Source organism: Mobula birostris, chromosome 12 (genome assembly GCF_030028105.1).
Source record: "Mobula birostris isolate sMobBir1 chromosome 12, sMobBir1.hap1, whole genome shotgun sequence".
Taxonomy (NCBI): Eukaryota; Metazoa; Chordata; class Chondrichthyes; order Myliobatiformes; family Myliobatidae; genus Mobula; species Mobula birostris.
This window is the reverse complement of record NC_092381.1, coordinates 19,238,470-19,265,578: the sequence shown is the minus strand read 5'-3', so window position 1 is coordinate 19,265,578 and position 27,109 is coordinate 19,238,470. Positions and strand designations below refer to the sequence as shown.

General features: G+C 40.9%; 1 protein-coding gene across 7 annotated transcripts in view; it reads right to left on the bottom strand.

The window, feature by feature from the left end:
• Positions 1 to 2,415: 2,415 nt before the first annotated feature.
• The window catches only part of LOC140205767 (volume-regulated anion channel subunit LRRC8D-like), a 128,875-nt gene continuing 104,181 nt past the window's right edge, over positions 2,416 to 27,109 (bottom strand). The window contains exons 3-5 of one of the 7 annotated variants that reach the window (XM_072273400.1): positions 24,897 to 25,146; positions 12,853 to 13,368; positions 2,416 to 8,344 (exon numbers count right to left, since the gene is read on the bottom strand). In XM_072273400.1, coding sequence (XP_072129501.1) covers positions 5,865 to 8,344; positions 12,853 to 12,898 — 2,526 coding nt within the window. In that variant the 5' untranslated portion in view covers positions 12,899 to 13,368; positions 24,897 to 25,146 and the 3' untranslated portion in view covers positions 2,416 to 5,864. Of the gene's footprint in view, positions 8,345 to 10,644; positions 12,581 to 12,621; positions 13,369 to 20,651; positions 20,783 to 24,896; positions 25,147 to 27,109 lie in introns of those variants that run through there. The other 6 variants (XM_072273401.1, XM_072273403.1, XM_072273399.1 and 3 more) reach the window with 6 other exon arrangements.

The following is a 27,109-nucleotide window of genomic DNA, read 5'->3' as shown; positions in this document are numbered from 1 at the left end:
ACCAGGTTGCTGCCTAGATTAGAGAGCATGTCTTGAGGCAATCTAGGGCACTTCTTTTTTTGAAGCGAAGGAAGATGAGAGAGAGTTTGATAGAGGTGTATAGATTTTGAGAGGCATAGATAGAGTGGAATGCCAGCACTTTTTAACCCAGGCTGGCAATGGCCAGCACCAATGGACTTCTGTTTAATATGAGCGAAGGAGAGTTTAGGGGAGATTTGTGAGGTAGGTTTATGTTTTTTTACAGTTAGTGGAAGATGTTTGGAATGCACTGCCAGGGTTAGTAATAGAGGCTGATACAATAGAGACATTTAAGAGACTCTTAGATAGGCACATGGACAGAAGAAAAGTGGAGAGGTATGGGCTACATAGGCGGGGAAGGTTAGATTAATATTGGAGTAGGTTTATATAGGTCAGCACAACAGCGAGGACCGAACAGCCTGTACTGTGTTGTGCCGTTAGAGCCATTGGAAACTGCAGCACAGAAACAGGCTCTTTGGCCATTTAGTCTGTGCCAAACCACTTAAACTGCCTACTCCCATCACCCTGTACCAGAACCATAGCCCTCCATATCTCTACTATCCAAACTTCTCTTAAATGTTAAAATCGAGCTCACATGCACCACTTACACTGGCAACTTGTTCCACACTCTCACAACCCTCTAAATGAAGAAGTTTCCCCTCATGTTCCCCTTAAACTTTTCACGTTTCCTCCTTACCCCATGACCTTTGGTTGTAGTCCCACCCAACTTCAGTGGAAAAAGCCTGCTTGCACTTAATCTATCTATACCCTTCATAATTTTGTATACCTCTGTCAAATCCCCTCTTAATCTTCTATATTCCAATTAATAAAGTCCTAACCTATTCAATCTTTCCTTATTACTAAGGTCCTCCAAGTCCTGGCACCATTCTTGAGAATTTAATGTTCTATGATTTATGTTCTTGTTAATACTTTCTTTAAATGGTGGAATTTTAAAATGGAACAAAATCTTCACAATACTGAGAAAAATGTCATTTCAAGCACTTTTGATTAGATCACACTTCTGGGCAACCCCTAAGCTGGGTATACACAATGTCAAGTCTGTGGATTCAAAAACTTGGATTTAACCTGGTTTAATTCATTAATTATAGCATCACATCTGCACCAGAGGGCAGTCATGTCCCATGCAACAACATCGTTTAAGCGAATGAACATGAGGCGCCTTTATCATATTCTGAAACCACAATGCCTGTTACAAGTTAACAGTGCATCGCCATTTTGAGCACCAAATTTTGCCTTAAAACCAACAAGGCAGCGAAATTAAACAACACTATATTAAAGGAATATTGGCTTTGAAAAACAAAACCTGAAATGATACAGACAGGCATGTGAGATGGAGACAAGCATTTTTCAAGTCACTTATGTCGTAAGTTATTGTGTCAGAGTTGTTACAAAATACATGTTTCAGGCAACCGTGAAGAATCTCTGCAGCAGCAAAATTAACAAAATAAATTTTACAATACAGAACAGTGATTAAGTAGATTAACACCTTAATAGATTTACACTCAGATTATTAAAAGAAGCTTCAGAAAAATAGAATGCATTTGCATAATTAAAATTGCTAATGTTATACACATAAAATGTATTTTGTCCGTACTGCTCATTTTAACACAGTTTTAAAAGTCACTGCTATTCAATTTACACTGGGAAATAAATCTTGGAACTGAAGTTGGACATTCTACATTTCCCCATCTTTGATCCATAATCGCCTGCTGAGTAGCACAGAGTTAAAAGTTGTCAAGATGATGCTGTCTTGTACGTGGCATGTTAAGATGAACTCATCCATCCGTTAATGTGTACTGGAATGCGAAGTACTTAACCCAGCATTCATATATATGTCTCCTTCCAACCCAAAAGTCAAAATTTCTCAGCATCGTTACCAACTGACAGGGAAAATTTTCGGTGCTTGAAAACTTAATTTTGTATTCATCGCATATGGCAGAGATAGAACTGGACCTTGATAACTGCAGCAGAGGAATTCTATGTCCACTCACAGCATCATCAACTGTTCACAAAGTTCCCTGGCCAACCTATAAGAGGAGACTTTGAGCACGTTTTCATTCAAACCCTGGAGCTGATTCTGACAAGAGGGATGGAATCATTGAGTGCAAGATAAACAGTATTCCCTCGCACAATATTTTCATCCAATTTAATCATTTTCAAGATTCAAGTTTTCTTAATTACAGCACACTTGGAGTTTCACAAAAATGAGAAAATCCACAGATGCTGGAGACCCAAAGCAACATGCACACAGAATGCTGGAGGAACTCAGCAGGTCATACGGCACCTGTGGGAAAGAGTAAACGGTTGATGTTTCAGGCCCAGACCTTTCATCAAGTGTCCAGGCCTGAAACATTAACTGTTTACTCTTTTGCTTAGATGCTGCCTGACCTGCTGAGTTCCTCCAGCATTTTGTGTGTTACACCGGCAGTTTAATGTCTTCTGGCCTTGCAGCTGTGTGCAAGTGATTGCCTACAGAGAAGTTTGGGGCGTATCCAGATAACTGTGAATGTTTGAAAAAGAAAAGGGCAAATTGGTAGAATCACATGACCAGTTCTGATAGCGGGGCACGTTTTGAGTACTACAATTCATTTCTGTAGAAGCTGACACACTAGTTGCTTTATTTTTATTTTACACTAGAGACTTTTCCCCCTCATTCAACAGCACTGATATAATCTATTTAAGGATTGCATCATGCTCGTTGCCTTAAGAATCCTTGCAGTGAACTTTTCAACTGCCAGTGACGTGTGTGCATTATAAAACACATTCGTTGGCTGTGAAGCATTTTGGGACACCCTGAAGACATGAAACAGGCTGTAAACTGTCAAACTGCTAAGAGGCTGTATACTGTAAATACTGTCTCTTTGTACACCACAGCTCTGAAGTATTGCAGGAGGATCTGGGGTATGTACAGCTCCAAGTGACTCTTGCATCTCTACATCCTTGTCTTGACACAATCAACTCTTTACTGGAGACTTCTTGCACATTGCCCATAGAGTCACTGTAGTAGGCTTCCATAAATTTTGAGTGGTGATTGACTCAAAGAAGCAGAGGTATGGTGAGGTCACCCTTAAGCACATGAACCACTCCACTCGGATGATGATGACATACTCATATCATGTTCTTTTTCTCAAGAAGATGTGAACTACGACTCTCAGTTTTGTTGTTATTTGGGATCTTCCTCTGAAGAGTATTTTTCATTGAATAAACAGACAACTCAGGTTAGGCTATCTATTAGGTATTGATATTTCCGGATTCAAATGTATTTTGGGCAAATACCAGTGCCTCTAAATTTAATGGGTCGCATGCCAACTTATGAGGGTGATTGATAAGTTCGTGGCCTAAGGTAGGAGATGATGAGTTATTAACTTCAAACCTTCTGCATAATCACTCAAAGCGTTGAACTGCTGTATAACTCACCTCCTTCTACCTTAGGCCATGAACTTATCAATCACCCCTGCTGTGGACACTTTCTGGAGGTCCAAGATCCGTATGCTCCACAACCGCTGGACTAAGTGTGTAAATGTAGGAGGGGACTATGTTGAAAAATAAATGTGCTAGGTTTTCTAAAATTGACTCCGTCTACCTTAGGGCACGAACTTATCAATCACCCCACATAAAATATCTTGTCCTAGCCAGGAGAGATGTTTACTTAGGGAAATAACATGGTACAATTTCAGGTCTTTGTTATAGGACAGATGCAACTATTGATAGTCCTGGAGGACTGCCAAGACACATCCCAGAGCAAAACATTTAGAGAGCATCCCTTGAACTAGGAGTTTCCAACCTTTTTTATGCTATGTACCCTAACCATTAACCCAAGGGTCTGGGGACACCAGGTTGGGGAACCCCTGCCTTACCCAATGATATCCACTCATCTAGGAAAAGGTTAGTGGATACTGCTCACTGTCAGAATGCTCAGGTTCTCCTCGCAGTCTCAGAAATATGTCAATTTTCTTCATTGTTCTTAACCCTAAATTATGGGACTCTCTGTCTACAGTACTGTGGGAGTATCTTTACCAGAACAACTACAACTGTTTAAGGAGGCAGCACATTGTCAACTACCCAATGGTTATAGTCCATAAGACATAGCAGCAGAATCAGGCAGGACATTTGGCTCTTTGATTCTGTTCCAGTATTCAATCATGGCTGATTTATCACCATCATTACCAGAGTTGAGCAATAAATAAGGAGTCAACCCTTGTGACACAATAAACCACAAGACATATTAGCAGAACTAGGCCATTCAGCCCATCGAGGTTGCTCCGCCATTCGATTGCAGCCAATTCTCCTGCCTTCTCCCCATAACCTTTGACAATCTTAAAAATTAAATACCCATCAACCTCCACTTTAAATATACCCAATGACTTGGTCTTCGCAGCTATCTGTGGCAATGAATTCCTCAGATTCAGTACCTCTGGCTAACAAAATTCCTCCTCATTTCTGTTCTAAAGGGACATGCTTCTATTCTGAGGTTGCGCTCTCTGGTCCTAGACTCCCCCTAGCATTATCTATATCCAGGATTTTAAAACATGGGTACAGGTAGATTATGAGCTGAATACGGAAAGGGAAAGCAGTCAATATTCTTGCTTCCACCTCGGCCCTCAACAAAAAGGGTAACTACACTCACTTGCCCATCCATTGAAATGATGCCTCAACCAATGATCTAACTTTAAGGACTCATTATCGCTTGTTCTCATTATTTATTGCTATTTGTTTATATTTGCATTTGCACAGTTTGTTGTTTTCTGCACTTTTCATTGATCCTGTTATAGATACTATTCTATGTATTTGCTAAGTATGTCTACAAGAAAATGAATCTCAGAGTTATATATGGTGATCTATACATACTTCGGTAATAAATTTACTTCAGCTTTGAGCCCTTTCCCCAGGTCACCTACTGCCTGTGGTTGGGAATGAGACTGGTATAATGTGTGACTTCCTTGGGATGCATGGAAGGACTGTGTCGTGCTTCAGCCAAGGTTTTCGCTTGTGAAAAGTCGACTCCCGAAATGACTGGAGAAGGGATTATTTGCCAATTGAGAGTAGAAAGCAAAGGGAAAGTTACACTCCATAAACAAACATATTATAAAAGTCCCTCTCGCTGCAACTGTAATCCCCTCCCTCCCCCACTTCCTTCTTTAATGCAAGTCCCAGCAGCTCAAGAGACTAATTACTTCGAGGTAGGTTTGTAGTCTTTTATTTAGAAAGAATTGAAATTGGTGCTAGAAGTTAGAGTCTGTACAATCTATGCACACTGCTCGGAGCCTGGCACTCCCCCTCCATAAGTACAAAATAAAGACAGGTATTGTGGTAGCACAGACACATATTTGTGGGTTAATACCTGACAGAGCAACCTTCTGATCAGAACTGTGCTATTAAAAGAGCATTCAAGGTGCCTGAAGGGAGGTAAACGTCAGGAACCTGAAATACACTGGCACTGCACTTGCAGAGATCCCATATTGGCTGCCTCTACCCCAGAGGTCCATCATTTGGAGAGGGCACAGTGAGAACAATTCATCTACTCTTCAACAGAAACTGCCCCTCCAAATGCTGAGAATAAATTAAAATTAAATTCATTTAACCAAGTTACATGAACAAATATTCAGTCGTTGACAGACTTGTATAAGACAACCAGCGACCAACAGTTAATTAATTGGTTACAATTGATTACAATGATTTCAGAGCTTTTTCAGGGAATAAAACTATCATTGTTATCTAGTTGCCTTGTTTAAGTACCTTGTTCTATTTAATACATTTTGTTTTTCAAGTTAACAAGCAAGCAAACATTCAGTTCCAAAGCTGCGATATATGCTTTGCTCAATACTTTATATTCCTGCGCCAAAAGTTGAGTTTGAATTGAAGTCTTGATTGATGAGTTCCTTGACTTCAGGTGGCAGTGTATCAAAGAGGTGATCCTCGACAACCAGCCCGCTTTTCTTCAGAAGACGACAGTGGACTAACTCTGCCGGAAGCCTGTCGAGGCAGTTTCCCTTCACCTCCAGCTGAGTTAACTGCACGAGCTGACAGATCTTGTCCGAAATGGAAGTGATACAGTTTTGCCCCACATTCAAGGCCCTCAACTTTGTACACTTAAAAAGCTGCTTTGGCAAGAATTCCACTCGGTTCCCCGTCATTGCGAACTGCTGCAAGTTCTGGAGGGAGGCGATCTCGGCCGGAATGATGGTGATGGAGTTGTGGCTTATGTCCAGCATCCGGAGCTTCTGCAGCGTGAAGAGAGCCGCTGGCAGTGACTCCAGTTTGTTGTGGGAAAGGTAAAGCAGCTCCAGGTTTTTCACGAGGCTGATGGAGGACGGGATGGTGATGATTTTATTGTGCCATAGCTTCAGGCAGGTCAGACGCTTCAGGTGCTGGAAGCTGATCACCTCTTCAATGGTGCGAATGTTGTTGGACTTCAAGTCAAGTTCCTGTAGGTTGGACAGACTGAAGATGGCGTGAGGAATGCGTTCTAGCTCGCAGTTTTGCAGCTCCAGCTCGGTGAGATTGATCATCTTCTTCAAGCTGTTCAATACTAAGAGCTTGGTCCCATCATTGTGAACCAGCAGTGCAGTGAGGTGGGGAGCAACGTCAGTGATATTTGAAGGGACTTTGGTCAGATTACTCTTCAAGTGCAAGATCTTAAGGTGCTTCAGCTCCCTCAGTGACTCCAGGGCTATCATCTTGTTGTTTTCCGAGTTTAGGTTACCAACCAGGTGGAGTTCACGTAGGTTTTTAAGCAGGTAGACCCAGGTGGGAATCTCTGCCACGTCGGTGAACTTAATGTGCAGATACCTAAGGTGGTCCCGGAGGAAACTGAAGGCTGTCTGCTCCACTTTAGCAGGGCAGTGGTAAAGGTGCAGCTCTAGAAGGTTGACCATCTGGGAAATCTTGGCAGGAATCTTGGCTTCAGGGATCAGCTCCAACTTCAGTACCTCCAGCTCGGTCACGTCGAACACGGCGTCAGGCACCCCCGACAACATGAAGAGGTGGAGCTCCTGTTTCTCCTGAGGGTTGCGGGAGACATGTTGCTTGAGTTTCTCATAGGTCCATTCGTGGTTCAGACTGAGCTCGCGCAACTTGTTCTCGCTCACTTCCGACAGGAAAACCCCAAACCGCTTGGAATAAAGTTGGTCGTACTGATCGACCATGTGCAGTAGAAAGGCAAAGTCATTTTTAACATCTGGAATATCACTAAAGCTACTTTCTTCACGGACTTTTTCAAATGAATATTCCTTTAAAGGCCGCCTGAACAGCCAAAACAAAGTATAAAGGCAAACTAGTCCATAAACACATATTAGTGTAATGTAACTAATTAGTAATTTCCGTAGCATAAAAGCCATGTTGTGCGTACAGAAAAAACATGTATATCCAGTCAAATGCTCTATTCCTGGTTTACAGACATGGTCAAAGCTTATAGAAGTCACAAAAGTAAGTGTATAGCACAAAATAAACATTAATTTCACTGTCTTTATGACTGTCTGGACCACATAGAGTTTATATATCAAATCACTGTCTTCCACATGGGCACGGAACTTACGAACTTTCTCAAAAAGGGCTTTGGCCTGCTCCCCATCTTTCTTGTCCAAAATAGTCATGCTGGGGACCTCAATGACAGGCTTCTCTGTTGAAAATTTGGGTCCAATTCTTGATATCGTGGGTGTACTGGAACTGAGGCTTTCTTCTTCACTGCCGGTTGACAAATGCTTTGCAACCGAGGTCTTAAAGAGTTGCTTGTTCTCCTCTGAGTCCTCACACGCTGTTTCGGAGAGCGCTTTAGTAGTCCAAGGAGACTCGAAGCACTTTCCTAGTATAGAAACAAAATGTTCGATCTTTGAACTGGTTTTGGGGTACTTGAACCAGAAGTTGCTGCTGACCATGAGGATGAGTGTATGAATCAGTGCAAGGTAGGGGAAATACTTAGAATACCAAGGCAAGGCCTCGTGATAGCACATCTGATTGATGAAGATATATTGCTGGTACTCCAGGTTAGTTGGCCGGCCGGAGTTTAGGGGAGACTTTGAGGTGGAGCCTGCAGGTGTCGTAGATGGAAAGGAGGTACTCGGAGAGATGGTGTTCCCGACATTGGAATTCGGAGGTGGTGTTGTTGGACTTCCATCTTTTGGACACTGGGAGAAATAAGGAAGACATACAACTTGATCTTTGGTTAGCTGCATGGTGCCTGCAAAAATAGCAACCATCAGCATTACGATGGCTAAGTAGTCCATGAACACATCCCACCATGGCTTCAGGATTCGATAAGTTGCCTGGATATCATTGAGGGATGCAACTTCTGTGAGGGTAAACATTCCTGTAAAATAGAAGAAAGGTAATTACAAATGGAGCAAGTGGAAGTTATTTCTGAAAGTCAGCCTATTCCATCCTCACAGTTCACAGAATATTTGTATCATTCAGAAGCAAGGCAGAAGGTATATGCACTGTAGATCAGAGGAATGAGAGATGATCTTAATGAAACGTAAAATTCCGCGGGAGCAGGGGAAGACAGAGCTCGACTCAGCAGAAGCTGAGAAAATGTCAGCCTTTGCAGGATTCTCAAAACTAGGGGACTATACTTCAAAGGTTGCCAATTTAAGAGGCAGATGAGGAAATATTTCCTCAGTTTCTGAATGTTTGAAATGCCCTACACCAGTGACTGGAATCACTCAATACATTTAAAGATAAAATAAACCATAAGGCATTGGTGCATTCTTAGGGTCATTCGGCCCATCGAGTCTGCTCTGCCTTTCCATGAGGGCTGATTTTTTAACCCTTTGAATCCATTCTCCAGTCTTCTCCCCTTAACTCTTGATACTCTTGCTAACCAAGAACCCATTAGCATCCACTTTAAATATACCCAATGACTTAGCCTCTACAGCCACCTGTGGCAATGAATTCCACAGATTTACCACCTTCCGGCTAAAAGAAAATCCTCATTTCTGTTCTAAAGGGCATCCTTGTATTCTGAGGCTGTGCCCTCTGGTCATAGACTCCCCCCTATTGGAAACATCCTCCCAACATCCACTCTATCGCAGCTCTTTATTTTTTTTAATAGATATATTTTTAACTCAATAAAAAGATATGGAGTACAGATGGGGAATTGGACAAATTGGATCAGGTGGGGCTGTACTGAGTGGCGCAGTGAGTTCTAGGGATCTCAAGATCCACTCCATATGTGATCCAATGTGGTTACCAATTCTCACAGATCTCTGCTGAGAATGTGGACAGTAGTGCTATTTATAAAATGGTTCCATTTACAAAAGGCAAGGCATTAGGCAATCTTTCCTCCAATTTGTAATAACTCATGTGCCCAAAAATCTTGTGCTGTGCAATATTTTTGCCCACTGAATGATTTCTTCAATAAGAGCAGTATAAATAAGCCAGTTCTAAAATCTGCAGGTAAATCATCGCAAACTCCACTGTGGAAGAAAATTAAATTTTGTTGCTAAGCTCGACTAGTTAAGTATTGCCCAAGACTTGGTTCATGAGGGTGACAGCAATAAGACACAGACTCTGTCTTGCTCGCGGTAGCTAATAATAAGTTACACCGATAATTAGTTATTGCTGACCTTTGTATGAGAAGCAAAGTGATTTACAGTCTGCCCGTCTCATGCTAATAATGAGCTATTGCTAACCTTTGTCCGAGTCTATCTGGCTAATAGGGGGAGTGAATGTGGATATGCAGTTCCAATTTTGTGTACCGTGCGGAAACATTAGTAGACTGGCTGATACCTAACAAGTGCTTTTTGAAATCACTGAACAGGATTGTTTAGCTGTTCACTATTGCCCAAGATTTACTGTATAAATTTAAGATGTAACTTGACATTAGTAGAGTCTTGAAATGGTACTCTGTGATCACCTATTAAAGGGTTAATCGTATACCATGTCTGTGTTTTTATTTGTTTGATAACAGGGTATAGTCTCTCAGAATAAATCGGTGACCAAATTCTCTTATAGTAAATTGGTGATGAAATTCTTCCATATCCACATTGTCAACACCATCTGCATCAGGAAATGTGATTGTGTACAATCGTGAAATATACTTAACATGCCAACAGGGTAGAGGGTGACAATCTTTTCTGTGCAGCTTAAATTTCTTTGTGTGTTAGTAGCAAAAGATGTGTGCACACACACATGGGCACAACTGAGAGGACACATTGATGTTAGGGATCTGGAAGGCCACTGACACACAAGAAACTGCAATCCAGAAAGAGCTCAGCGAGAGCAAACTCTGCCAATATTTCAGAAAGTAGTAAACTGGTTATATTACAATTACGACTGTCAAATTTTATATATAAAAAGCAGAAATGCTTGTAATATCCAGTAGGTCAGGCAGCATCTGTGGAAAAAGTAGAAGTACGTAATGCTTCAGATAGTTAGCTTTTCATCAGAATAATGAACGGGTAGACTAGCATTTCTCCCCAAAGCCCCACTATGTAGAGAGGCAAGGAAACTTGCATGGAATTTAGGAAGATTCTATTTTGTGACAAATAGTTGGAGAAAACAAATTTATAATAACAATTAGTTTCCATAGCAATTACATAATAAACTCAAGAAGTTCTACAGATGCTGGAGATCCAAAAGCAACACACACAAAATGCATGAGGAACTCACCAGGTCAGGCAGCATCTATGAAAGTGAGTAAACGGTTGATGTTTTGGGGCTGAGACCCTTCGTAAGGGCTGGAAAGGAAGGGGAAGGAAGCTAGGGAGAAGGTAATAGGTGAAGCCAGGTGGGTAGGAAAGGTAAAGGGCTGGGGAGGAAGGAATCTGATAGGTGATGCGAGTGGACTATAGGAGAAAGGGAAGGAGGGGGGGACGTGGTAGGTAAGTGAGAAGAGTCCAGAGTGGGGAATAGAAGAGGGGTGGGAGAGGGGAAGGAAAAATTCATTCCATTATGTCGGACACAATATAAGGTGTTGCTCCTTCACCCTGAAGGTGGCCTTCGTGTAGCACAAGAGGAGGCCGTGGACAGACATGTTGGAACGGAAATGGGAATTAAAATGTTTGGCCACTGTGAAATTCTACTTTTGGTGGATGGAGTGGAGATGCTTGACACAGCACACCCCCGATTTTCAATGGGTTTCACCGATGTAGAGGAGGCCACATCAGAAGCACTGGACACAATAAACAACCCCAGCAGATTTACAGCTGAAGTGTTGCCTCACCTGAAAGTATTGTTTGGGGCCATGAATGGATCTGAGGGAGCAGGTGTAGCATTTTGGCTGCTTGGAGGGATACGTGCTGCGACAGAGATTAATGGGGAGGGATGATTGGACAAGGGAATCATGAAGGGAGCAATCTCTGTAGAAAGCGGTAGGGGGCAGGTTGGAGGTAAAGATATGTTTCATGGTAGGATCCCTTTGGAGATTGTGGAAGTTGCGGAGGACGAGGAGATCATTGGCTCCCGTCACTGCCCTCAGAGAGGCTGCTGGGTCCCAATGCACTCAGAAATGTTATTAAAATTCTGAGATTTATGGATTGGACTGTAGTTCATATTGGCCTCTTTCAGTTCTGTGTCTTTTTTTGTGTTCTTCCCAATTCTTTCTGTTACCAATTTGCAGGAGCAAGGGAGGGTTAGGGTCTGAGAGTTTTTGTTTCATTTTATTTTTGGGTGGGGGGGGATTGAAGTCTTTCTTTCAACTACTTCTATGGTTTTCTGTATTTTATGGCTATCTGGAGAAGACAAGTCTCAGAGTTGTATTCTGCAGATGTACTTTGATAATAAAGTGAATGTTTGTAAAGAGAAGAGGAACTATCACTGGTGGAAAGATGGGGTGAGTGCAGATGCTCGGGAAATGGAGGAGATGCAGGTGAGGGCAGCATCAGTGGTGGATAAAGGGTAACCCTATTCTTTGAAGGAGGAAGACATCTCTAATATCTTGGAAAGAAGAGCTGTACCCTGGAATCGATGCAGCAGAGACAAAGGAACTGAGGAAAGGGAAGAGGACTTTTTTTCTCTCCACAGGAGACAGGGTGGGAAGAGGTATAGTCAAGATCACTGAGGGGATCAGTAGGTTTATAAAAGATGTCAGAAGGAGGCAGAGAGATCGAGAAAAGGGAGCGTGGTGACAGAAACGGACCAAATGAATTTAAGGGCAGGGTGGAAGTTGGAGGCAAAGTTGAAGAATTTGATCCATTCAGCGTGGGTACATGAAGCAGAACCGATGGAGTTGTGGGAAGAGTTGGGAGCATTACCAGAGAAGGCTTGGAACACGGACTGATAAGGGTAGTTAACAAAAAGCCAGGTATAGCTGGAGCCTGTGTGGGTGACCATTGCTACCCTTCAAGTCTGAAGAAAATGGGAGGATTAATACAGTCACAGCCATTTCTGATTTTGGAATCTAAGCCAATCAAGATGAGAATATTTAGGGCAGCCCTGGTGCTAACTTTCTGTCAGTACTTCAATAATCTTGAATGAAGAGAAACGGTTTGAACTGCCATATGTCTGAAAGCAGAAACCATACAGAAAGGACTAAACTGACATTCAACTTGCATGTAGTACAAGTTCCGAGAAAAGACAGTTTTAATCCTTGAGTCACTGCAAGAAATCGAATGAAATCAACTACTTTATAGGAAGTAGTCCATCTACCTCACGATTCATTCCTGTCAGTTATTTACATCAAATATTTTCTTTTTTGTTCTAATTGTGCTCCTTCTTGCAAAATTGGTTCAATTTATGTTTATTTTACGAATGCTGCTAATCTGATGCTGCAAGTAAGTTTTTCATTGCACTTGTGCATACACAAGTTCATAAGAGGAATGGAGCAGAATTAGGCCATTTGGCTCATCGGGTCTGCTCCATCACTTCATCATGGCTGACCATGTTCTCTCTCAGCCCCAGTCTTCTGCCTTCTCCCCGTATCCATTCATGCCCTGTACTTGTGCACTTGATAATAAATGCAACTTGGATTTTCAGGAAAAGTACAATCCACTGACGGATATTAGTAGTGCACTATTGGAATGTCTTCTCAGTGTCCACTCAGCTAGGCCTTCCAGCTTAGATTAGATCCAAATTCAAATCCAAATCCACGTGGGAAAGTATTATATCAATAATCTAAATTCTTCAGTTTGAGATAATCTGAGGAAAGGAAAGGTACTTCGCATCTGGAGTTTTCCGGTTAGCGGACGATTTCCCCCCACGCCTCTCTGACGTAGTGGTGGAACTGCGTACGAGGCAAGTTACAGCAGTGGTTTGCCATTGCCCTCTGCCGGGTGAGTTTCCAAAGAGATCACCAGCTGGTAACCCAGCACGGATGGAAAGCATGCGGGGGAGCCGGCTGGATTCGAACTCCGGACCTTTCGTCTCGAAGTCTGGCGCTGATGCCAGGTCTATAATCTGAGGAGAATAGTTAAATAGTTAAAATAGTTAAATTTACAACAGATTCATGCTGTATTTAACTTTGTAACCAGTACTTCGTTTGAAGAGGGTAGGCAACAATATCAATATACACAAGTTGCTCCTGCTCAGATTCTCATATTTATGATTAACAAGTCACTGCAGGTCTAGTGGATGAGCAGTATATGGTATGTTACAGAACAATTTCATAAATCAGCAAAAATGTGGGAGAAAGGAATTTGCAGGAGGTGGAAAATACCAGTGAGGAGTCTGAAGTTTGCTGCCCCTATACATGGAAAACTATTTTAAAGGCCATAAAGACAAAGCTATGGACCATAAACTGGAAATAGGGCTATCCAGATAGTTGGATGAATTAGCCAGCATATATGATGCTGGCCAAATGGTCTCCTTCAACATTTTATAGTTCTACTGAGACTGAAGTTGTGGTGAACTTGCATTGCTCAGGAAGGGTAGTGAGAACAAGCCAAAGAATCACAGGCTGGTGAGCCTGACTTCTGTTGTAGGGGAGTTACTGGAGGGAATTCTGAGGGACGAGACCGACCATCATTTCCATAGTCAAAGCCTGATCAGGAGTAGACAACATGGTTTTGTGGGGAGTCATAACTGACAAATCTTTTGATCTTTTTAGGGAGGTAACTAAGGAGATAGATCAAGCTAGGGCATCGTATGTATGCTGAAGGCATGTTCGATTCAAAGATTCAAAGTACATTTATTATCAAAGTATGTATGCAGTATACAACCCACAGATTTGTCTTCTCACAGACAACCTCGAAACAAAGCAACCATGGAACCCCTTCAAAGAAAGACATTAAATTCCTTACTCACCCAAAAAAAAAACAAATCGCGTAAATGGCAAAAAGCGAGTGAAAAGCACAGAATATAAAACATCAAACCACAAAGTGATCGAAACAGTACAGGAGTGTTCAGTTCAATCCAGCACTGCGTTTGCTTGGACTTTAGTAAGGCCTTTTTTTTTAATAATATAATTTTTATTGAGTTTTCGAAAAGAATACATGAAAAGATAAAATCTACCCTCCCCCTCCCCTTAACCCTCCCCCCCCATATATAGTCCTACCTAAAAAGAAAGAAGAGAGAAAAAAAGGAAGAACCGCCTGGGTATTGGAAGGTTCCCACATGCTCCATGGGATTCAAAATAAATTTGGTATAATTATTTGTTACTTTCCCCAAGGGACCAAGATCTTTATCGGAGGACTTAAATATGCCATCCTATCTTTTGTAAATAAGGGCGCCAAATATTCAAAAATGTTACATATTTATCTCTTAAATTATAAGTAATTTTTTCAAGTGGAATAGAACTAGCCATTTCATTATTCCAACGATCCATACTTAAATACGAATCAGATTTCCAAGTAACTGCTATAGTCTTCTTAGCTACTGCCAATGCCATTTTTATAAATTCTTTCTGATATTTATTCAATTTAAGTTTCGGCTTTATCCCTTCAATATCACCTAATAGAAATAATACAGGGTTATGTGGAAGTTGAGTTCCAGTAATTGGTTCCAATAAGACTCTTAAATTTATCCAAAAGAGTTGAATTTTAAAACAAGACCAAGTAGAATGTAAAAAAGTACCAATTTCTTGATTACACCGAAAGCATTTATCGGATAGATTTGAATTTAATCTTTTTATTTTTTGTGGTGTAATATATAATTGGTGTAAAAAATTATATTGTACTAATCTAAGTCGAACATTTATTGTATTTGTTATACTGTCAAGACAGAGTCTTGACCAATTTGTTTCCTCAATATTAATATTCAGATCTGTTTCCCATTTTTGCTTTGACTTATGGATTCCTTGTTTAATTGTCTGTTCTTGAATCAAATTATACATACAAGAAATAAATTTTTTAATTTTCCCTTTTTGAATTAAAGTTTCAATTTCACTAGGTTTTGGCAAAAACATTGTTTGACCCAGCTTACCTTTTAAGTAAGCCCTTAGTTGAAGGTAACAAAAGAAAGTATTATTTGATATTTTATATTTATCCTTTAGTTGTTCAAATGACATCAATATACCTCGTTCATAACAATCTCCTATAAATTTAATCCCTTTTTGGTACCAATTATATAAAAGTTGATTGTCCATTGTAAAAGGAATAAGTCTGTTTTGGAACAAAGGTCTCCTTGCTAATAGAGATTTCTGTATTTCATTATCAACATTTATCTTATTCCATAGATCAATCAAATGTGTTAATATAGGAGATTCTTTCTTTTCCCGTATCCATTTAGATTCCCATTTATATATAAAATCTTCAGGTCTATTTTCTCCTATCTTGTCTAATTCTATTTTAATCCATGCTGGTTTTCGATCATCGAAGAAAGATGCAATAAATCTAAGTTGATTTGCTTTATAATAATTTTTAAAGTTTGCAAGTTGTAACCCTCCTAACCCAAATTTACATGTCAATTTTTCCAATGATATTCTTGACATTTTACCTTTCCAAAGAAATTTTCTCACACATTTATTTAACTCTTGAAAAAATTTCTGTGGTAATTGTATTGGTAATGTTTGAAACAAATACTGTAATCTAGGAAATGTATTCATTTTTACAACATTGAATCTACCTACTAATGTTATTGGTAGTATCATCCATTTGTCAAAAGCTTCTTGAATTTTTTTCAATAGTGGTAAATAATTAAATTTATATAAATTCTTTACATCATTATCAAGTCTTATAACTAAATACTTTATACCATTTACCGGCCCTCTAAATTGGGTTACTAATCGACATTGACTATAGTCTCCTTTAGTAAGAGGTAAAATTTCACTTTTATCCCAATTTATTTTATAACCTGATACCTTCCCATATTCATCCAATCTAGAAGATAATTTATGTAACGAATGTTGTGGGTTTGTTAAGTAAATCAAAACATCATCGGCAAAAAGATTAATTTTATATTCCTCCTGATTAACTCTAAAACCCATAATATCTGGATCAATTCTGATTAGTTCTGCTAATGGCTCTATCGCCAGTACAAATAAAGCAGGTGATAATGGACAACCTTGTCTAGTTGACCTTTTTAACTGGAATGGTGTTGAAATTTGAGAGTTTGTCACTACTTTAGCTTTAGGGTTAGAATTTAAAGTTTTAATCCAATTTATAAAAGATGTTCCTAACCTATATTTTTCTAATACTTTAAATAAAAAATCCCATTCTAATCTATCAAATGCTTTTTCTGATCCAAGGCTACTACTATACTCTTCTCGTCCCTTTTTTGTGCCAAATGAATTATACTGAGTAGCCGGGTTACATTATCTGCCAATTGTCTATTTTTAATAAATCCTGTTTGATCCATATGTATTAATTTTGGTAAATATTTAGATAATCTATTCGATAAAATTTTTGCTATTATTTTATAATCCTTATTCAATAGAGAAATAGGCCTGTATGATGTTGGTTTCACAGGGTCTCTGTCTTTTTTTGGCAATACTATTACAATCGCTGTTGAAAAAGATTCTGGGAGTTTATGTGTTTTTTCTGCTTGACGTATTAGTTCCATAGAGAGGAAATAATAAATAGTAAGGCCTTGACAAGATGGCTGATCTGGAAGTTTAATGAATTTCAACTTAGGTAAGTATAAGGTGATGTATATTGGTCTGATGAATGTTATGGAACAGCGGGAGCTGGGAATGCAATGCACAGTTCCCGGAGAGCAGCCCCGTAATTAGATAGGGTGGTGAGGAAGTCATTTAACATGCAGGCCTTCATCAGTTAGGGCAGCAAGTTTCGGAGAAACCCTTGTCGTGGTTTGGAGGCTGGCGTGCCTCAGTGACCCAGAGAGCTGTGTTGGCTGGAGTCAGGGCTTCATGCTTTGGCTCTTGGAAAGATCACACATGCCAAACAGGTCAAAGGGCAGAGGGCAGACCAAGAGTGGTCCACTGGTATTCCAGGTTCAGGGGTTCAGCTAACAATCCTGACTGGTAAAACAAAACTGCCACTGAACAGCAATGAAGAGTCTTTCCACGTCTGCGCACGGCAGTACTCCTGAGTTTTCACCCTGAACTACATGAGTGACAGTAGTGAAAACTGAGAGGAAACTCTGAACAACAAAGATGGAGGACCTTCATTGCTGCATTAATTACCAGCGCCGTAACGGGCAGTAGAGAGTTATGCAAATCACTGGTGAAAACTTGGTCACCCTGTCAAGCTAGAGAGGATGCAGAAGAGATTAACAACGATACTCCCTGGACTAGAGGGTCTGAATTATAGGGAGAGGCTGGCCATGGGCAGCTTTATTCTTTGGAGTACAGAAGTATGACTGGTGGACTAAAAGTTGTTTACAAAATAAGGGGTATGTATGTTGGACAGTCATTGCCTTCTCCCAGGGGCAGGGAGTCCAAAACAAGAGGGCACAGATACAAGAGAAGAGGTGAGAGACTTGAGGGAGACCTGAGAGTTAACTTCTTTACATAGAGAGTAGCAAGACAGGTACAATTGCAATATTTAAGAAGCATGGAGGGGAAGAGCTTCGAGTGTAATGAAAGTGCCAGCAACTGGGACTAGGATGGAGGATATTGTGGTCAGGCTGTACTAGTTGGGCTGAAGAGGCTTTCCATGTTATACCAAAATCAATCTAATCCTTCCTTCCCATATAACTCCCCATTTCTGCCTGTTCATTCTCCATCAGATTGTTGCCTGAGCTGCCTGGGTTTCCAGTGTCTTCTGTTTTAATTCTGTGATTATCAGTCCTTGTTCCCATGGGCACCTCTGAAAACTTGTCACGTCTTCCCTCCAGAGAAGAACTCTATCTGGCAAATCAACGGAATTGCCATCTAAAAAGAGACTGCAATTCTTCGGTGAACCTTTGCTGATGCTGTTCCGTAACTTTAATTTGAATGGCATATTCCATGTTTAAAATGAGAGATAAGTAGACCTATTTTAGAATCACTTTCGTGCAATGCAGCAATGTGACAGAATGGCTTTTTAGAGCAGCTCGTGGTCGAGCCCATTCCAGATTCAGCTATTCCAGATTGGATGCTGTCCGATGAACCAGATTTGATTTAGAAAGCTCAAGGCAAAAGAACCCAGGGGCAAGTGATCATAATATGATCAAATTCACCCTGAAATTTGAGAAGGAGAAGCTAAAGTTTGATGTATTAGTATTACAGTGGAGTAAAGGGAATTACAGAGCTATAAGAGAGCTAGAATGGACTGGAAAGGAGCACTAGTAGAGCAGCAATGGCTGGAATTTCTGGAAGCAATTTGGAAGGCACAGGATTTATACATCCCAAAGAGGAAGCAGTATTCTCAAGGAAAGGTGAAACAACCATAGCTAACAAGAGAAGTCAAAGTCAACATAAAAGCCAAAGAGAAGGTATATAATAGAGCAAAAATTAGTGCAAAGTTAGAGAAATGGGAAGCTTTTAAAAACCAACAGAAGGCAACTAAAAAGTCATTAAGGAGGTAAAGATGGAATACAAAAGTAAGCTAGCCAATAATATTAAAGAGGATACCTAAAGTTTCTTCAGATACACAAAGTGTAATAAAGAGCCTAGAGTGAATATCAGACTGCTGGAAAATGATGTTAGGGAGGTAGTAATAGGGAACAATGAAACAGCAGATGAACTGAATAAGTATTTTCAACCAATCTTCACTGTGGAACACATTAGCAGTATAGTGGAAGTTCCAGGCGTCAGGAAGCATGAAGTGTGTGAAGTTACCATTACTAGAGAGAAGGTTCTTGGGAAACTGAAAGGTCTGATGGTACACAAGTCACCTGGACCAGATGGTGCACACCGCAAAGTTCTGAAGGAGGTGGCTGAAGAGATTGTGGAGGCACTAGTAATGATCTTTCAAGAATCACTAGATTCTGGAAAGTTTCTGGAAGACTGGTAAATTGCAATTGTCACTCCACTCTTTACGAAGGGAGAGAGGCAGAAGAAAGGAAACTATAGGCCAGTTAGTCTGACTTCAGTGGTTGGGAAGATGTTGGAGTCATTATTAATGATGAAGTCTCAGGGTACTTGGAGGAATGTGATAAAATAGGCTGTAGTCAGCATGGTTTCCTCAAGGAAAAATTTTGCCTGACAAACTGTTGAAATTCTTTGAAGAAGTAACAACAAGCAGGATAGACAAAGGAGAATTGGTTGATGTTGTGTACTTGGATTTTCAGAAGGCCTTTGACAAGGTGCCACACATAAGGCTGCTTAACAAGCTACAAGCCCATGGGGTTACAGGAAAGATTCTAGTATGGATAAAGCAGAAGCTGATTGGCAGGAGGCAAAGAGTGGGAATAAAGGGAGCCTTTTCTGACTGGCTGCTGGTGACTAATGGTGTTCCACAGGGGTCTGTGCTGGGAACGATTCTTTTTATGTTGTATGGCGATGATTTGGATAATGGAATTGATGACTTTGTTGCAAAGTTTGCAGAATATATGAAAGATGGAGGACTGGTAGTTTTCAGGAAGTACAGAGGCTACAGAAGCACAAGACAGATTAGGAGAATGGGCAAAGACATGGCAGATGGAAGACAGTTGTTGAGAAGTGTATGGTCATGCACTTTGGTAGAAGAAATGAAAGGGCTGACTATTTCCTAAATGGAGAGAAAATACAAAAAGCCAAGGTGCAAAAGGACTTGGGAGCCCTTGCGCAGGATTGTCTAAAGGATCATTTGCAGGTTGAGTCTGTGGTGAGGAAGTCAAATGCAATGTTAGCATTCGTTTCAAGAGGTCTAGAATATAAAAACAAGGATATAATGTTGAAACTTTATACAGCACTGGTGAGGCCTCACTTGGAGTATTGTGAGCATGTTTGGGCTGCTTATCTTAGAAAGGATGTGCTGAAACTGCAGAGGGTTCAAGGGAGGTTCACAAAAATGATTCCAGGATTGAATTGCTTGTCACACGAAGAGTGTTTGATGGCTCTGGGCCTTATTCGCTAGAATTCAGGGGAATAAGGGGTAACCTCATTGAAAACAAGTAAATAGTGAAAGGCCTTGATGGAGTGGATATGGTGGGAGTCTAAGACCAGAGGACACAGCCTCAGAATGGAGGGGCATTCTTTTAGAATGGAGATGAGGAGGAATTTCTTAAGCCAGAGAGTTGAATCTGTGGAACTGTTTGCCACAGGTAGCTGTGGAGGCCAAGTCTTCATGTACAGTTAAGGCAGAGGTTGATAGATCCTTGATTGGCCAGGACATGATGGGATATGAGAAGGCAGGAGGATTGGAGCCGAGAGGAAAATTCAATCAGCCATGATGAAATGGCAGAGCAGACTAATTCTGCTCCTATATCTTATGATATACCTCTTCGGTCTTTTGTATGGAGCTTAGCCACATATATCCATTTAATTTTTAACAGAAGGGATTCTGCAGATGCTGGAAATCTTGAGCAATATACACAAGATGCTGGAAGGACTCAGCAGGTTGGGCAGTACCTATGGAGAGGAAAAATCAGATTACATTTTTTCTTTCAAAGAATCTTTGCCAACGATTCATGTGAATTGTCTACCTCCAGACACAACCACTTTGAGTACTTCTGATGAGCCAGCTTCCACAGCTCTCTGGGGCAGTGATAATCCACTCTCTGAAATATGACAATTTTTTAAATACTTTCATTTAAAATGTCCAGTTCCTTTTCTTGAAGATGTATCCTCTTGTGGAACAGTACAGCACAGGAACAATGGAAGCAGATACAATAGTCATGTTCAAGAGATTTTCAAATGAGCAGATGAATAACCAGAGAATGGTGGGAAGTGGATCATCTGCAGGCAGAAAGGTTTAGTTTAATTAGGTGTCATGCTTGGCGCAGACATCATGAACTGAACAGGCCTGGACCTATTCGTTCTATTCTATGTAACTGACATAAAACAGGAGGACACTAGAATACTCAGCAGATCAGGTAGCTCCTTAGGAGAGAGAAACAGAGAAAATATTTTAGTGCTGATGACCTTTTACTAGCAAATTTAATGATGACAGTCTACTCTGATAATGCATCTGTTTTTCGGTGAATGATCTTTTAGTTGTTATTGTCATTAAAATTTAATTGAATTATTTGCTTTTATAGAATCTTCCTTACTTTTAAGGGAAGCCTTCAAATGTTAAAGGCATCTCACTTATATAAAAAAAAGTGAGATCTTCAGCTCTTATATTTTACTGGAATATGAGGCATATGCTTTACCGCAGGGATTCCCAATGTTTTTATACCATGTTCCCCAGGTTGGGAACCCCTGGATTATAGTATAGTTCTTGACCAACATCAGGCTATTGTTGATTATCATTTCAATGCATTGGGGATTTTAGGATTGCCTGTACAATGCAGATCTTGATTGTTGGAAATGCCAAACCAGTGGATAGACTCAACAGCAGGAGGATTAGAAAGTTTGAGATCAAAGGAAATATGCTGTTAATGGGCTAGTGTTATAATGACAGCTCTGATGAAAAGGAGTGACTAGTGGCTAGAAACAAACAGGGGAAGTGCAAAGTTGGAAGAAGCATTCCTGGTCCAGTAGTTTTACTGGGACCCAGGAGCTACACAGGCATGTGAATATACTGACAGAATATTTTTATCGAACAGACTCTGAGTCAGCGTCTCACTTTTCTTGATCTTGAATTTGCCCAAACCTCAGAGTTCAATCTTGTTCACTCTTCTTGCTTGTGCTTTTTGTTTTACTTTAGCTTCCAATCCAATAAAACCTCACTCCCATCTCCAACTGCGTAATCTTAATCCAGCATACACATCATTTCTAGAAGTTTTTGGAAAGAATAGAGGGCTACGTGGTTGGCACAACATGATGGGCTGAAAGGCCTGTACTACGCTGTTTTATTCTATGTTCTATCAAGGTCTGCTAGATTTTCAGAATATATCAACTAACTTTCTAACCACGGACTTCTCTCCCTAAACCTCGAACTCCTTTTAATGGGGCATCACAGGCAGGATGTGAATGTACAAACTCCTTACAGACAGAGGTGGAATTGAACCTAGGTTGCTGGTGTTGTAGTAACATTATGCTAACCTCTACGCTACCACGCGATTTAATATCCTACTCTCATTTTTTAATCCTGTGGAGTAACCTTCTATGTTTGATGATATTGAACATCTTTTGGAAACACAACTACATTACTTTACATCCTCAAAAAGTTCCAGGGAACACAGAACACAGAAGAATACAGCACAGAAACAGGCCATTGGACCCAAAATGTTGTGCAAATCCAGCTAAAAAGCAAAATTAAAAAAACACCAGAACACTAATCCCTCCTACCTACACCATGTGCATATCCCTCCACCTTTGTTACATGCATGTGTCTAGCCAAACGTCTCTTAAAAGTCTCCAATGTATTTACCTCTACAATCATACCAGGCAGCGTATTTCAGGCATCCACGACTCTCTGAGTAAAAAGCTTACCCCTCACATCCCCCTTGAACCTATCCTCTCTCATCTTCTAAGCATGCCCTCTGGTATTAGACATTTCAACCCTAGGAAACAGATGCTCTCTGTTCACTCTATCTATGCCTCTCAGAATCGTGTAAACCTCTATCAGATCTCCCCTCTGCCTCCAACACTCCAGAGAAAACAGCCCAAGTTTACCCAGCCTCATGTGATAGCACATGTCCTCTAAACCAGGCAGCATCCTCGTAAACCTCCTCTGCATCCTCTCCAAAGCCTCAACTTCTTTCTGATAGTGGGGGCGACCACAACTGTATGCAATACTCCAGATGTGACCTAACCAGAGATTTATAAAATATAATTGCATGGTGATAAGGCGGGGGAGTGGGACTAAATGGGAGAATGGATCAGCTCATGATAAGATGGTGGAGCAGACTCGATGGGCCGAATGGCTGACTTGGTCTTATGGTCAAACAAGATTGCTCTTCCATTAAATCACGATGACACTGCAAGGCTTTGTTACAACATTCCAAACATCCTGCGATTATCTCATTAATCATGGATTGCAGCATTTTAGCCATTGACACCAGTTTGGCTACATGCTCTGTGGTTTCCTGCTTTTGGTCTCTGCTCTAGAATAGTGGCATTACATTTCCAGTCTTCCTCTGGAACCTCTCCAAAATCTAGGGAGCTTTGCTAGAAGCAGCAAACAGCATGCTCAAGAGATGAACACCAGATCACTTTAGCTTTTGAAATAACGAGGAGAGGGCATTTCAAAGTTTCAGATGACACTTCATTGGAAAAGTACTAAGTAATAGGAACTGACATCAAGTAGATGCAGAAATTTCCAAGAGGACGAGAATATAAAAGCAAGGATCTGATGCTGACGTTTTGTAAGGCATTGGTTAGACCACACTTGGAGTATCGTGAGCAGTTTTGGTCCCCTTATCTAAGAAAGAATGCACTGGCATTAGAGAGGATTCAGAGGAAATTTACAATAATTATCCCATGAATGAAAGGTGTGTTTCATGGCTCTGGGCCTGTACTCTGTGGAGTTTAGAATGATAGAGGGATCTCAATGAAATCTATTGGATATTGAAAGGTCTAGATAGAGAGGATGTTTCCAATAGGGAAAGGATCTAGGACCAAAGGACATAGCCTCAGAATAATGTCCTTTTAGAACTGAAATGAAGAGTAATTTCTTTAGTCAGAGGGTGGTGAATCTCTGGAATTTATTGCCGCAGATGGAAGGAAAGTCATTGGGTATATTTAAAGTGGAGATTGATAGCTTCTTAACTAGTAAGGATGGCAAAGATTATGGGGAGAAGGCAGGTGAATGGGATTGAGAGGGATAATAAATCAGCTATGATGGAGTTGCAGAGGGACTCAATGGGTGAATATCCTAATTCTGCTCCTATCTCTTATGATCTAAGTGGAGAGTCACATGTCAGACAGGACTTAATACAGAGAGGTGTGAAATTTTACAATTTGGAAGGATGATGAAGAAAGGGAGTACAAATTAAAAGGTATCATTTCAAAATTGGGTGCAAGAAGAGGAAGATGGAGTGGGAGTGGGCATTTGTGCTAAAATAACCAATAGTAGAGGCAAGGTAAATAACATGCAAATGAGATGTTAGGAATACTAACAATCAGGATGGTTAGTAACAATACTAACAAACAGTAAGCAAGTTATTCTTATCTCTGGCTACGTCCTTGGTGAAATGCGTCATTCAGTTTTGGGCATCAGAGTTTATGAAGAATGCCAAGTCCTGGTGAGGAGGCAGAGTGGATCTACTGCATTGTTAATTATGGCTTCCCTTCCACAGCAGCTGCTATTGTTCTCCTTAAAGGAGGACATGAAATTTGAATTCACATTTTTGATAAAGATGCCGTTGACTCTGTACCCTGCCTTCAAGTTCAACTTCCCAAACTGTTATTAGTTAATAAATGGATCTTGCAATGAGAATAATGAAGTTCAAAATACACTTATTATCCAAGTATGAGTACTGTGTACAGCCTTGAGGTTTGTCTCCCTGCAGGCAGCCACAAAGCAGAGAAATTCAATAGAACCAATTAAAAAATCCACACAACAAAGACCAATTTGTGAAAAAGGACAATTTGCTCAAACAATAAAAAGTAAACAAATAACACAGGGAAGACAAACCGCAGAGTCCCTGAGAGCGAGTCCACAGACATGGAGCCAGGTCCGCCTGGAGGCGAGTGGAGTCGGTCCAGGAGCCGGGTGGCTGCAGGCCACAGCCATGGAGTCAGTCCAGGAGTCCGATGACTGCAGGCCACAGCCACTGAGTCTGTTCAGTGCTGAGGTGAGGCATTGTTCCCACAGAGTCAGAGGGATCGTGGCAAGCCAGTGAAGAGTGGACATTCTTTCTTTACAGGTTTACAGCCAAGTAGACCTGGAAGAAAATTACCAAGGATCTCTGTGCAAGGCCTAACACAGCGCAGTTGATGAATGCCTACATTTGTGGAAGCATGCAAACCAGGCATATCCCCATCATTATTCAAATTCAAAAATTAGATATGCAAAGGGATTTGGGATTCCTAGTGCAGGATTCCCTAAAGGTTAACTGCCAGGTTGAATCAGTAGAATGGAAGGCGAAAGCAATGTTAGCACTCATTTCAAGGGGACTAGAATACAAAAGCAATGCTGTAAGGCTAAGGCTTTATAAAATATTAGTCAGGCCATATTTAGAGTATTCCGAGCAATTTTCAGACCCATACATAAGAAAAGATGCGCTGAAATTGGAGAGGTACCAAAGGAGGTTTATGAGAATGATACCAGGAATGAAAGTGATAACTTATGAGGGATATTTGATGACTCTGTGCATGTACTTGCTAGAGTTTAGAAAAATGAGAGGGAACCTTGCTGAAACGCTGTATATTAAAAGGCTGAAATAGAGTGGATATGGAGGGGATTTTACCTATAGAGGGGGAGTCTAGGAGTAGAGGACACTGCCTCAGAATTCAAAGACATCCCCTTATAACAAAAATGAAGAATTTCTTTAGCCAGGTGGTGATGAATCTGAGGAATCCATTGCCACAGACAGCATGGAGGTCAACTCATTGGGTATATTTAAAGAGGAGGTTAATAGGTTCATGATTGTCAAAAGTTATGGGGAGAAGACAGAACAGTGTGGGGAGTGGGGGGAAAAAAGTCAGTCATTATTAAGTGGCAGAGCAGACTTAAGGGGTGAATGGCTTAATTCTGCTCCTGTGTCTTATAGTTTTCTGAGCTCTCTTGCAGTGGGCAGCAGACAGTGAGATGGTGCTGAGATCAAAAGCAGCAGGTAGGAGTCTTCTTTGGGCAAGGAAACAGGCAGCAAGTAGGGGCTTGAATTCCATATATTTACAGTAGTATTATGTTATGTCTTTAATCTGCACACGTAAGATATGTATATTATATTACCACATGTCTGTTGTCATCTTGAACTCTGCTGTTGCTGCAAAATGCTAATGATTGCATTTATACCATAAGGCTACGAGATTCTTGATCAGGTACACATACAGCAAGGTAGAGTTGCAGTTAGCATTGCCATTTTATAGTGCCAGTGACCTGAGCTCAATTCCCGCTGCTGTCTGTAAGGAGTTTGTTCATTCTCCCTGTAACCGGGTGAGTTTCCTCCGGGTGTCCCAGCTGTCACCCACACTCCAAAGACGTATGGGATTGTAGGTTAATTGGTCACGAGTGTAACTGGATGGTGTGGGCTCGTTGGGCTGAAAGGACCTGTTGCCATGCTGTGCATCTAAGTAAATAAATAAATAACACACGAGGCTGTACACAGGAATTGGAAGACAGAGGCCCAAAGATCAAAGGTCAATCAGAAGTCAAGGCCCAAGTACTGGATCTCTGAGCCTGCGGGTCTACTGGGGAAGTTGAAGCCTCGCATCTGTCAATCCATGAGTCCACTGGAGACTGGAGGCCAGAGACTTCCTGCCCTAGGATTGGAGGACTATATATGGGAGGGAGGAATGGGGCTCGTTTTCCTGTGGTTGCTCCTTGTGTTTTGCGAACATGGTGCGCATGCTATGCTTTGTGGGAATGTGGGGCGACACTTGTGGGCTGCACCCCCAGCACATCCTTACGTTGTGTTGGTTGTTAACACAAAATGACACATTTTGCAGTATGCTTCAATGTACATATGATAAATAAAATGAATCTAAATCAAGCTGGAGACCAAATTTTATGTAATTACCCATTGCTGATGTCCTTTAGGGGAATTTCACTCGGGGGAGAGTGGGGGTGGGGTAGAAAGGGTAGTGGAAATGGGCAATCAAAAAGCGGGAAGATGAATTTCCCCAAGGAATGCATTGTTGTAGTATGTTACATTTAAGCAAATTTTTGAGATTTTTTTTTGATTT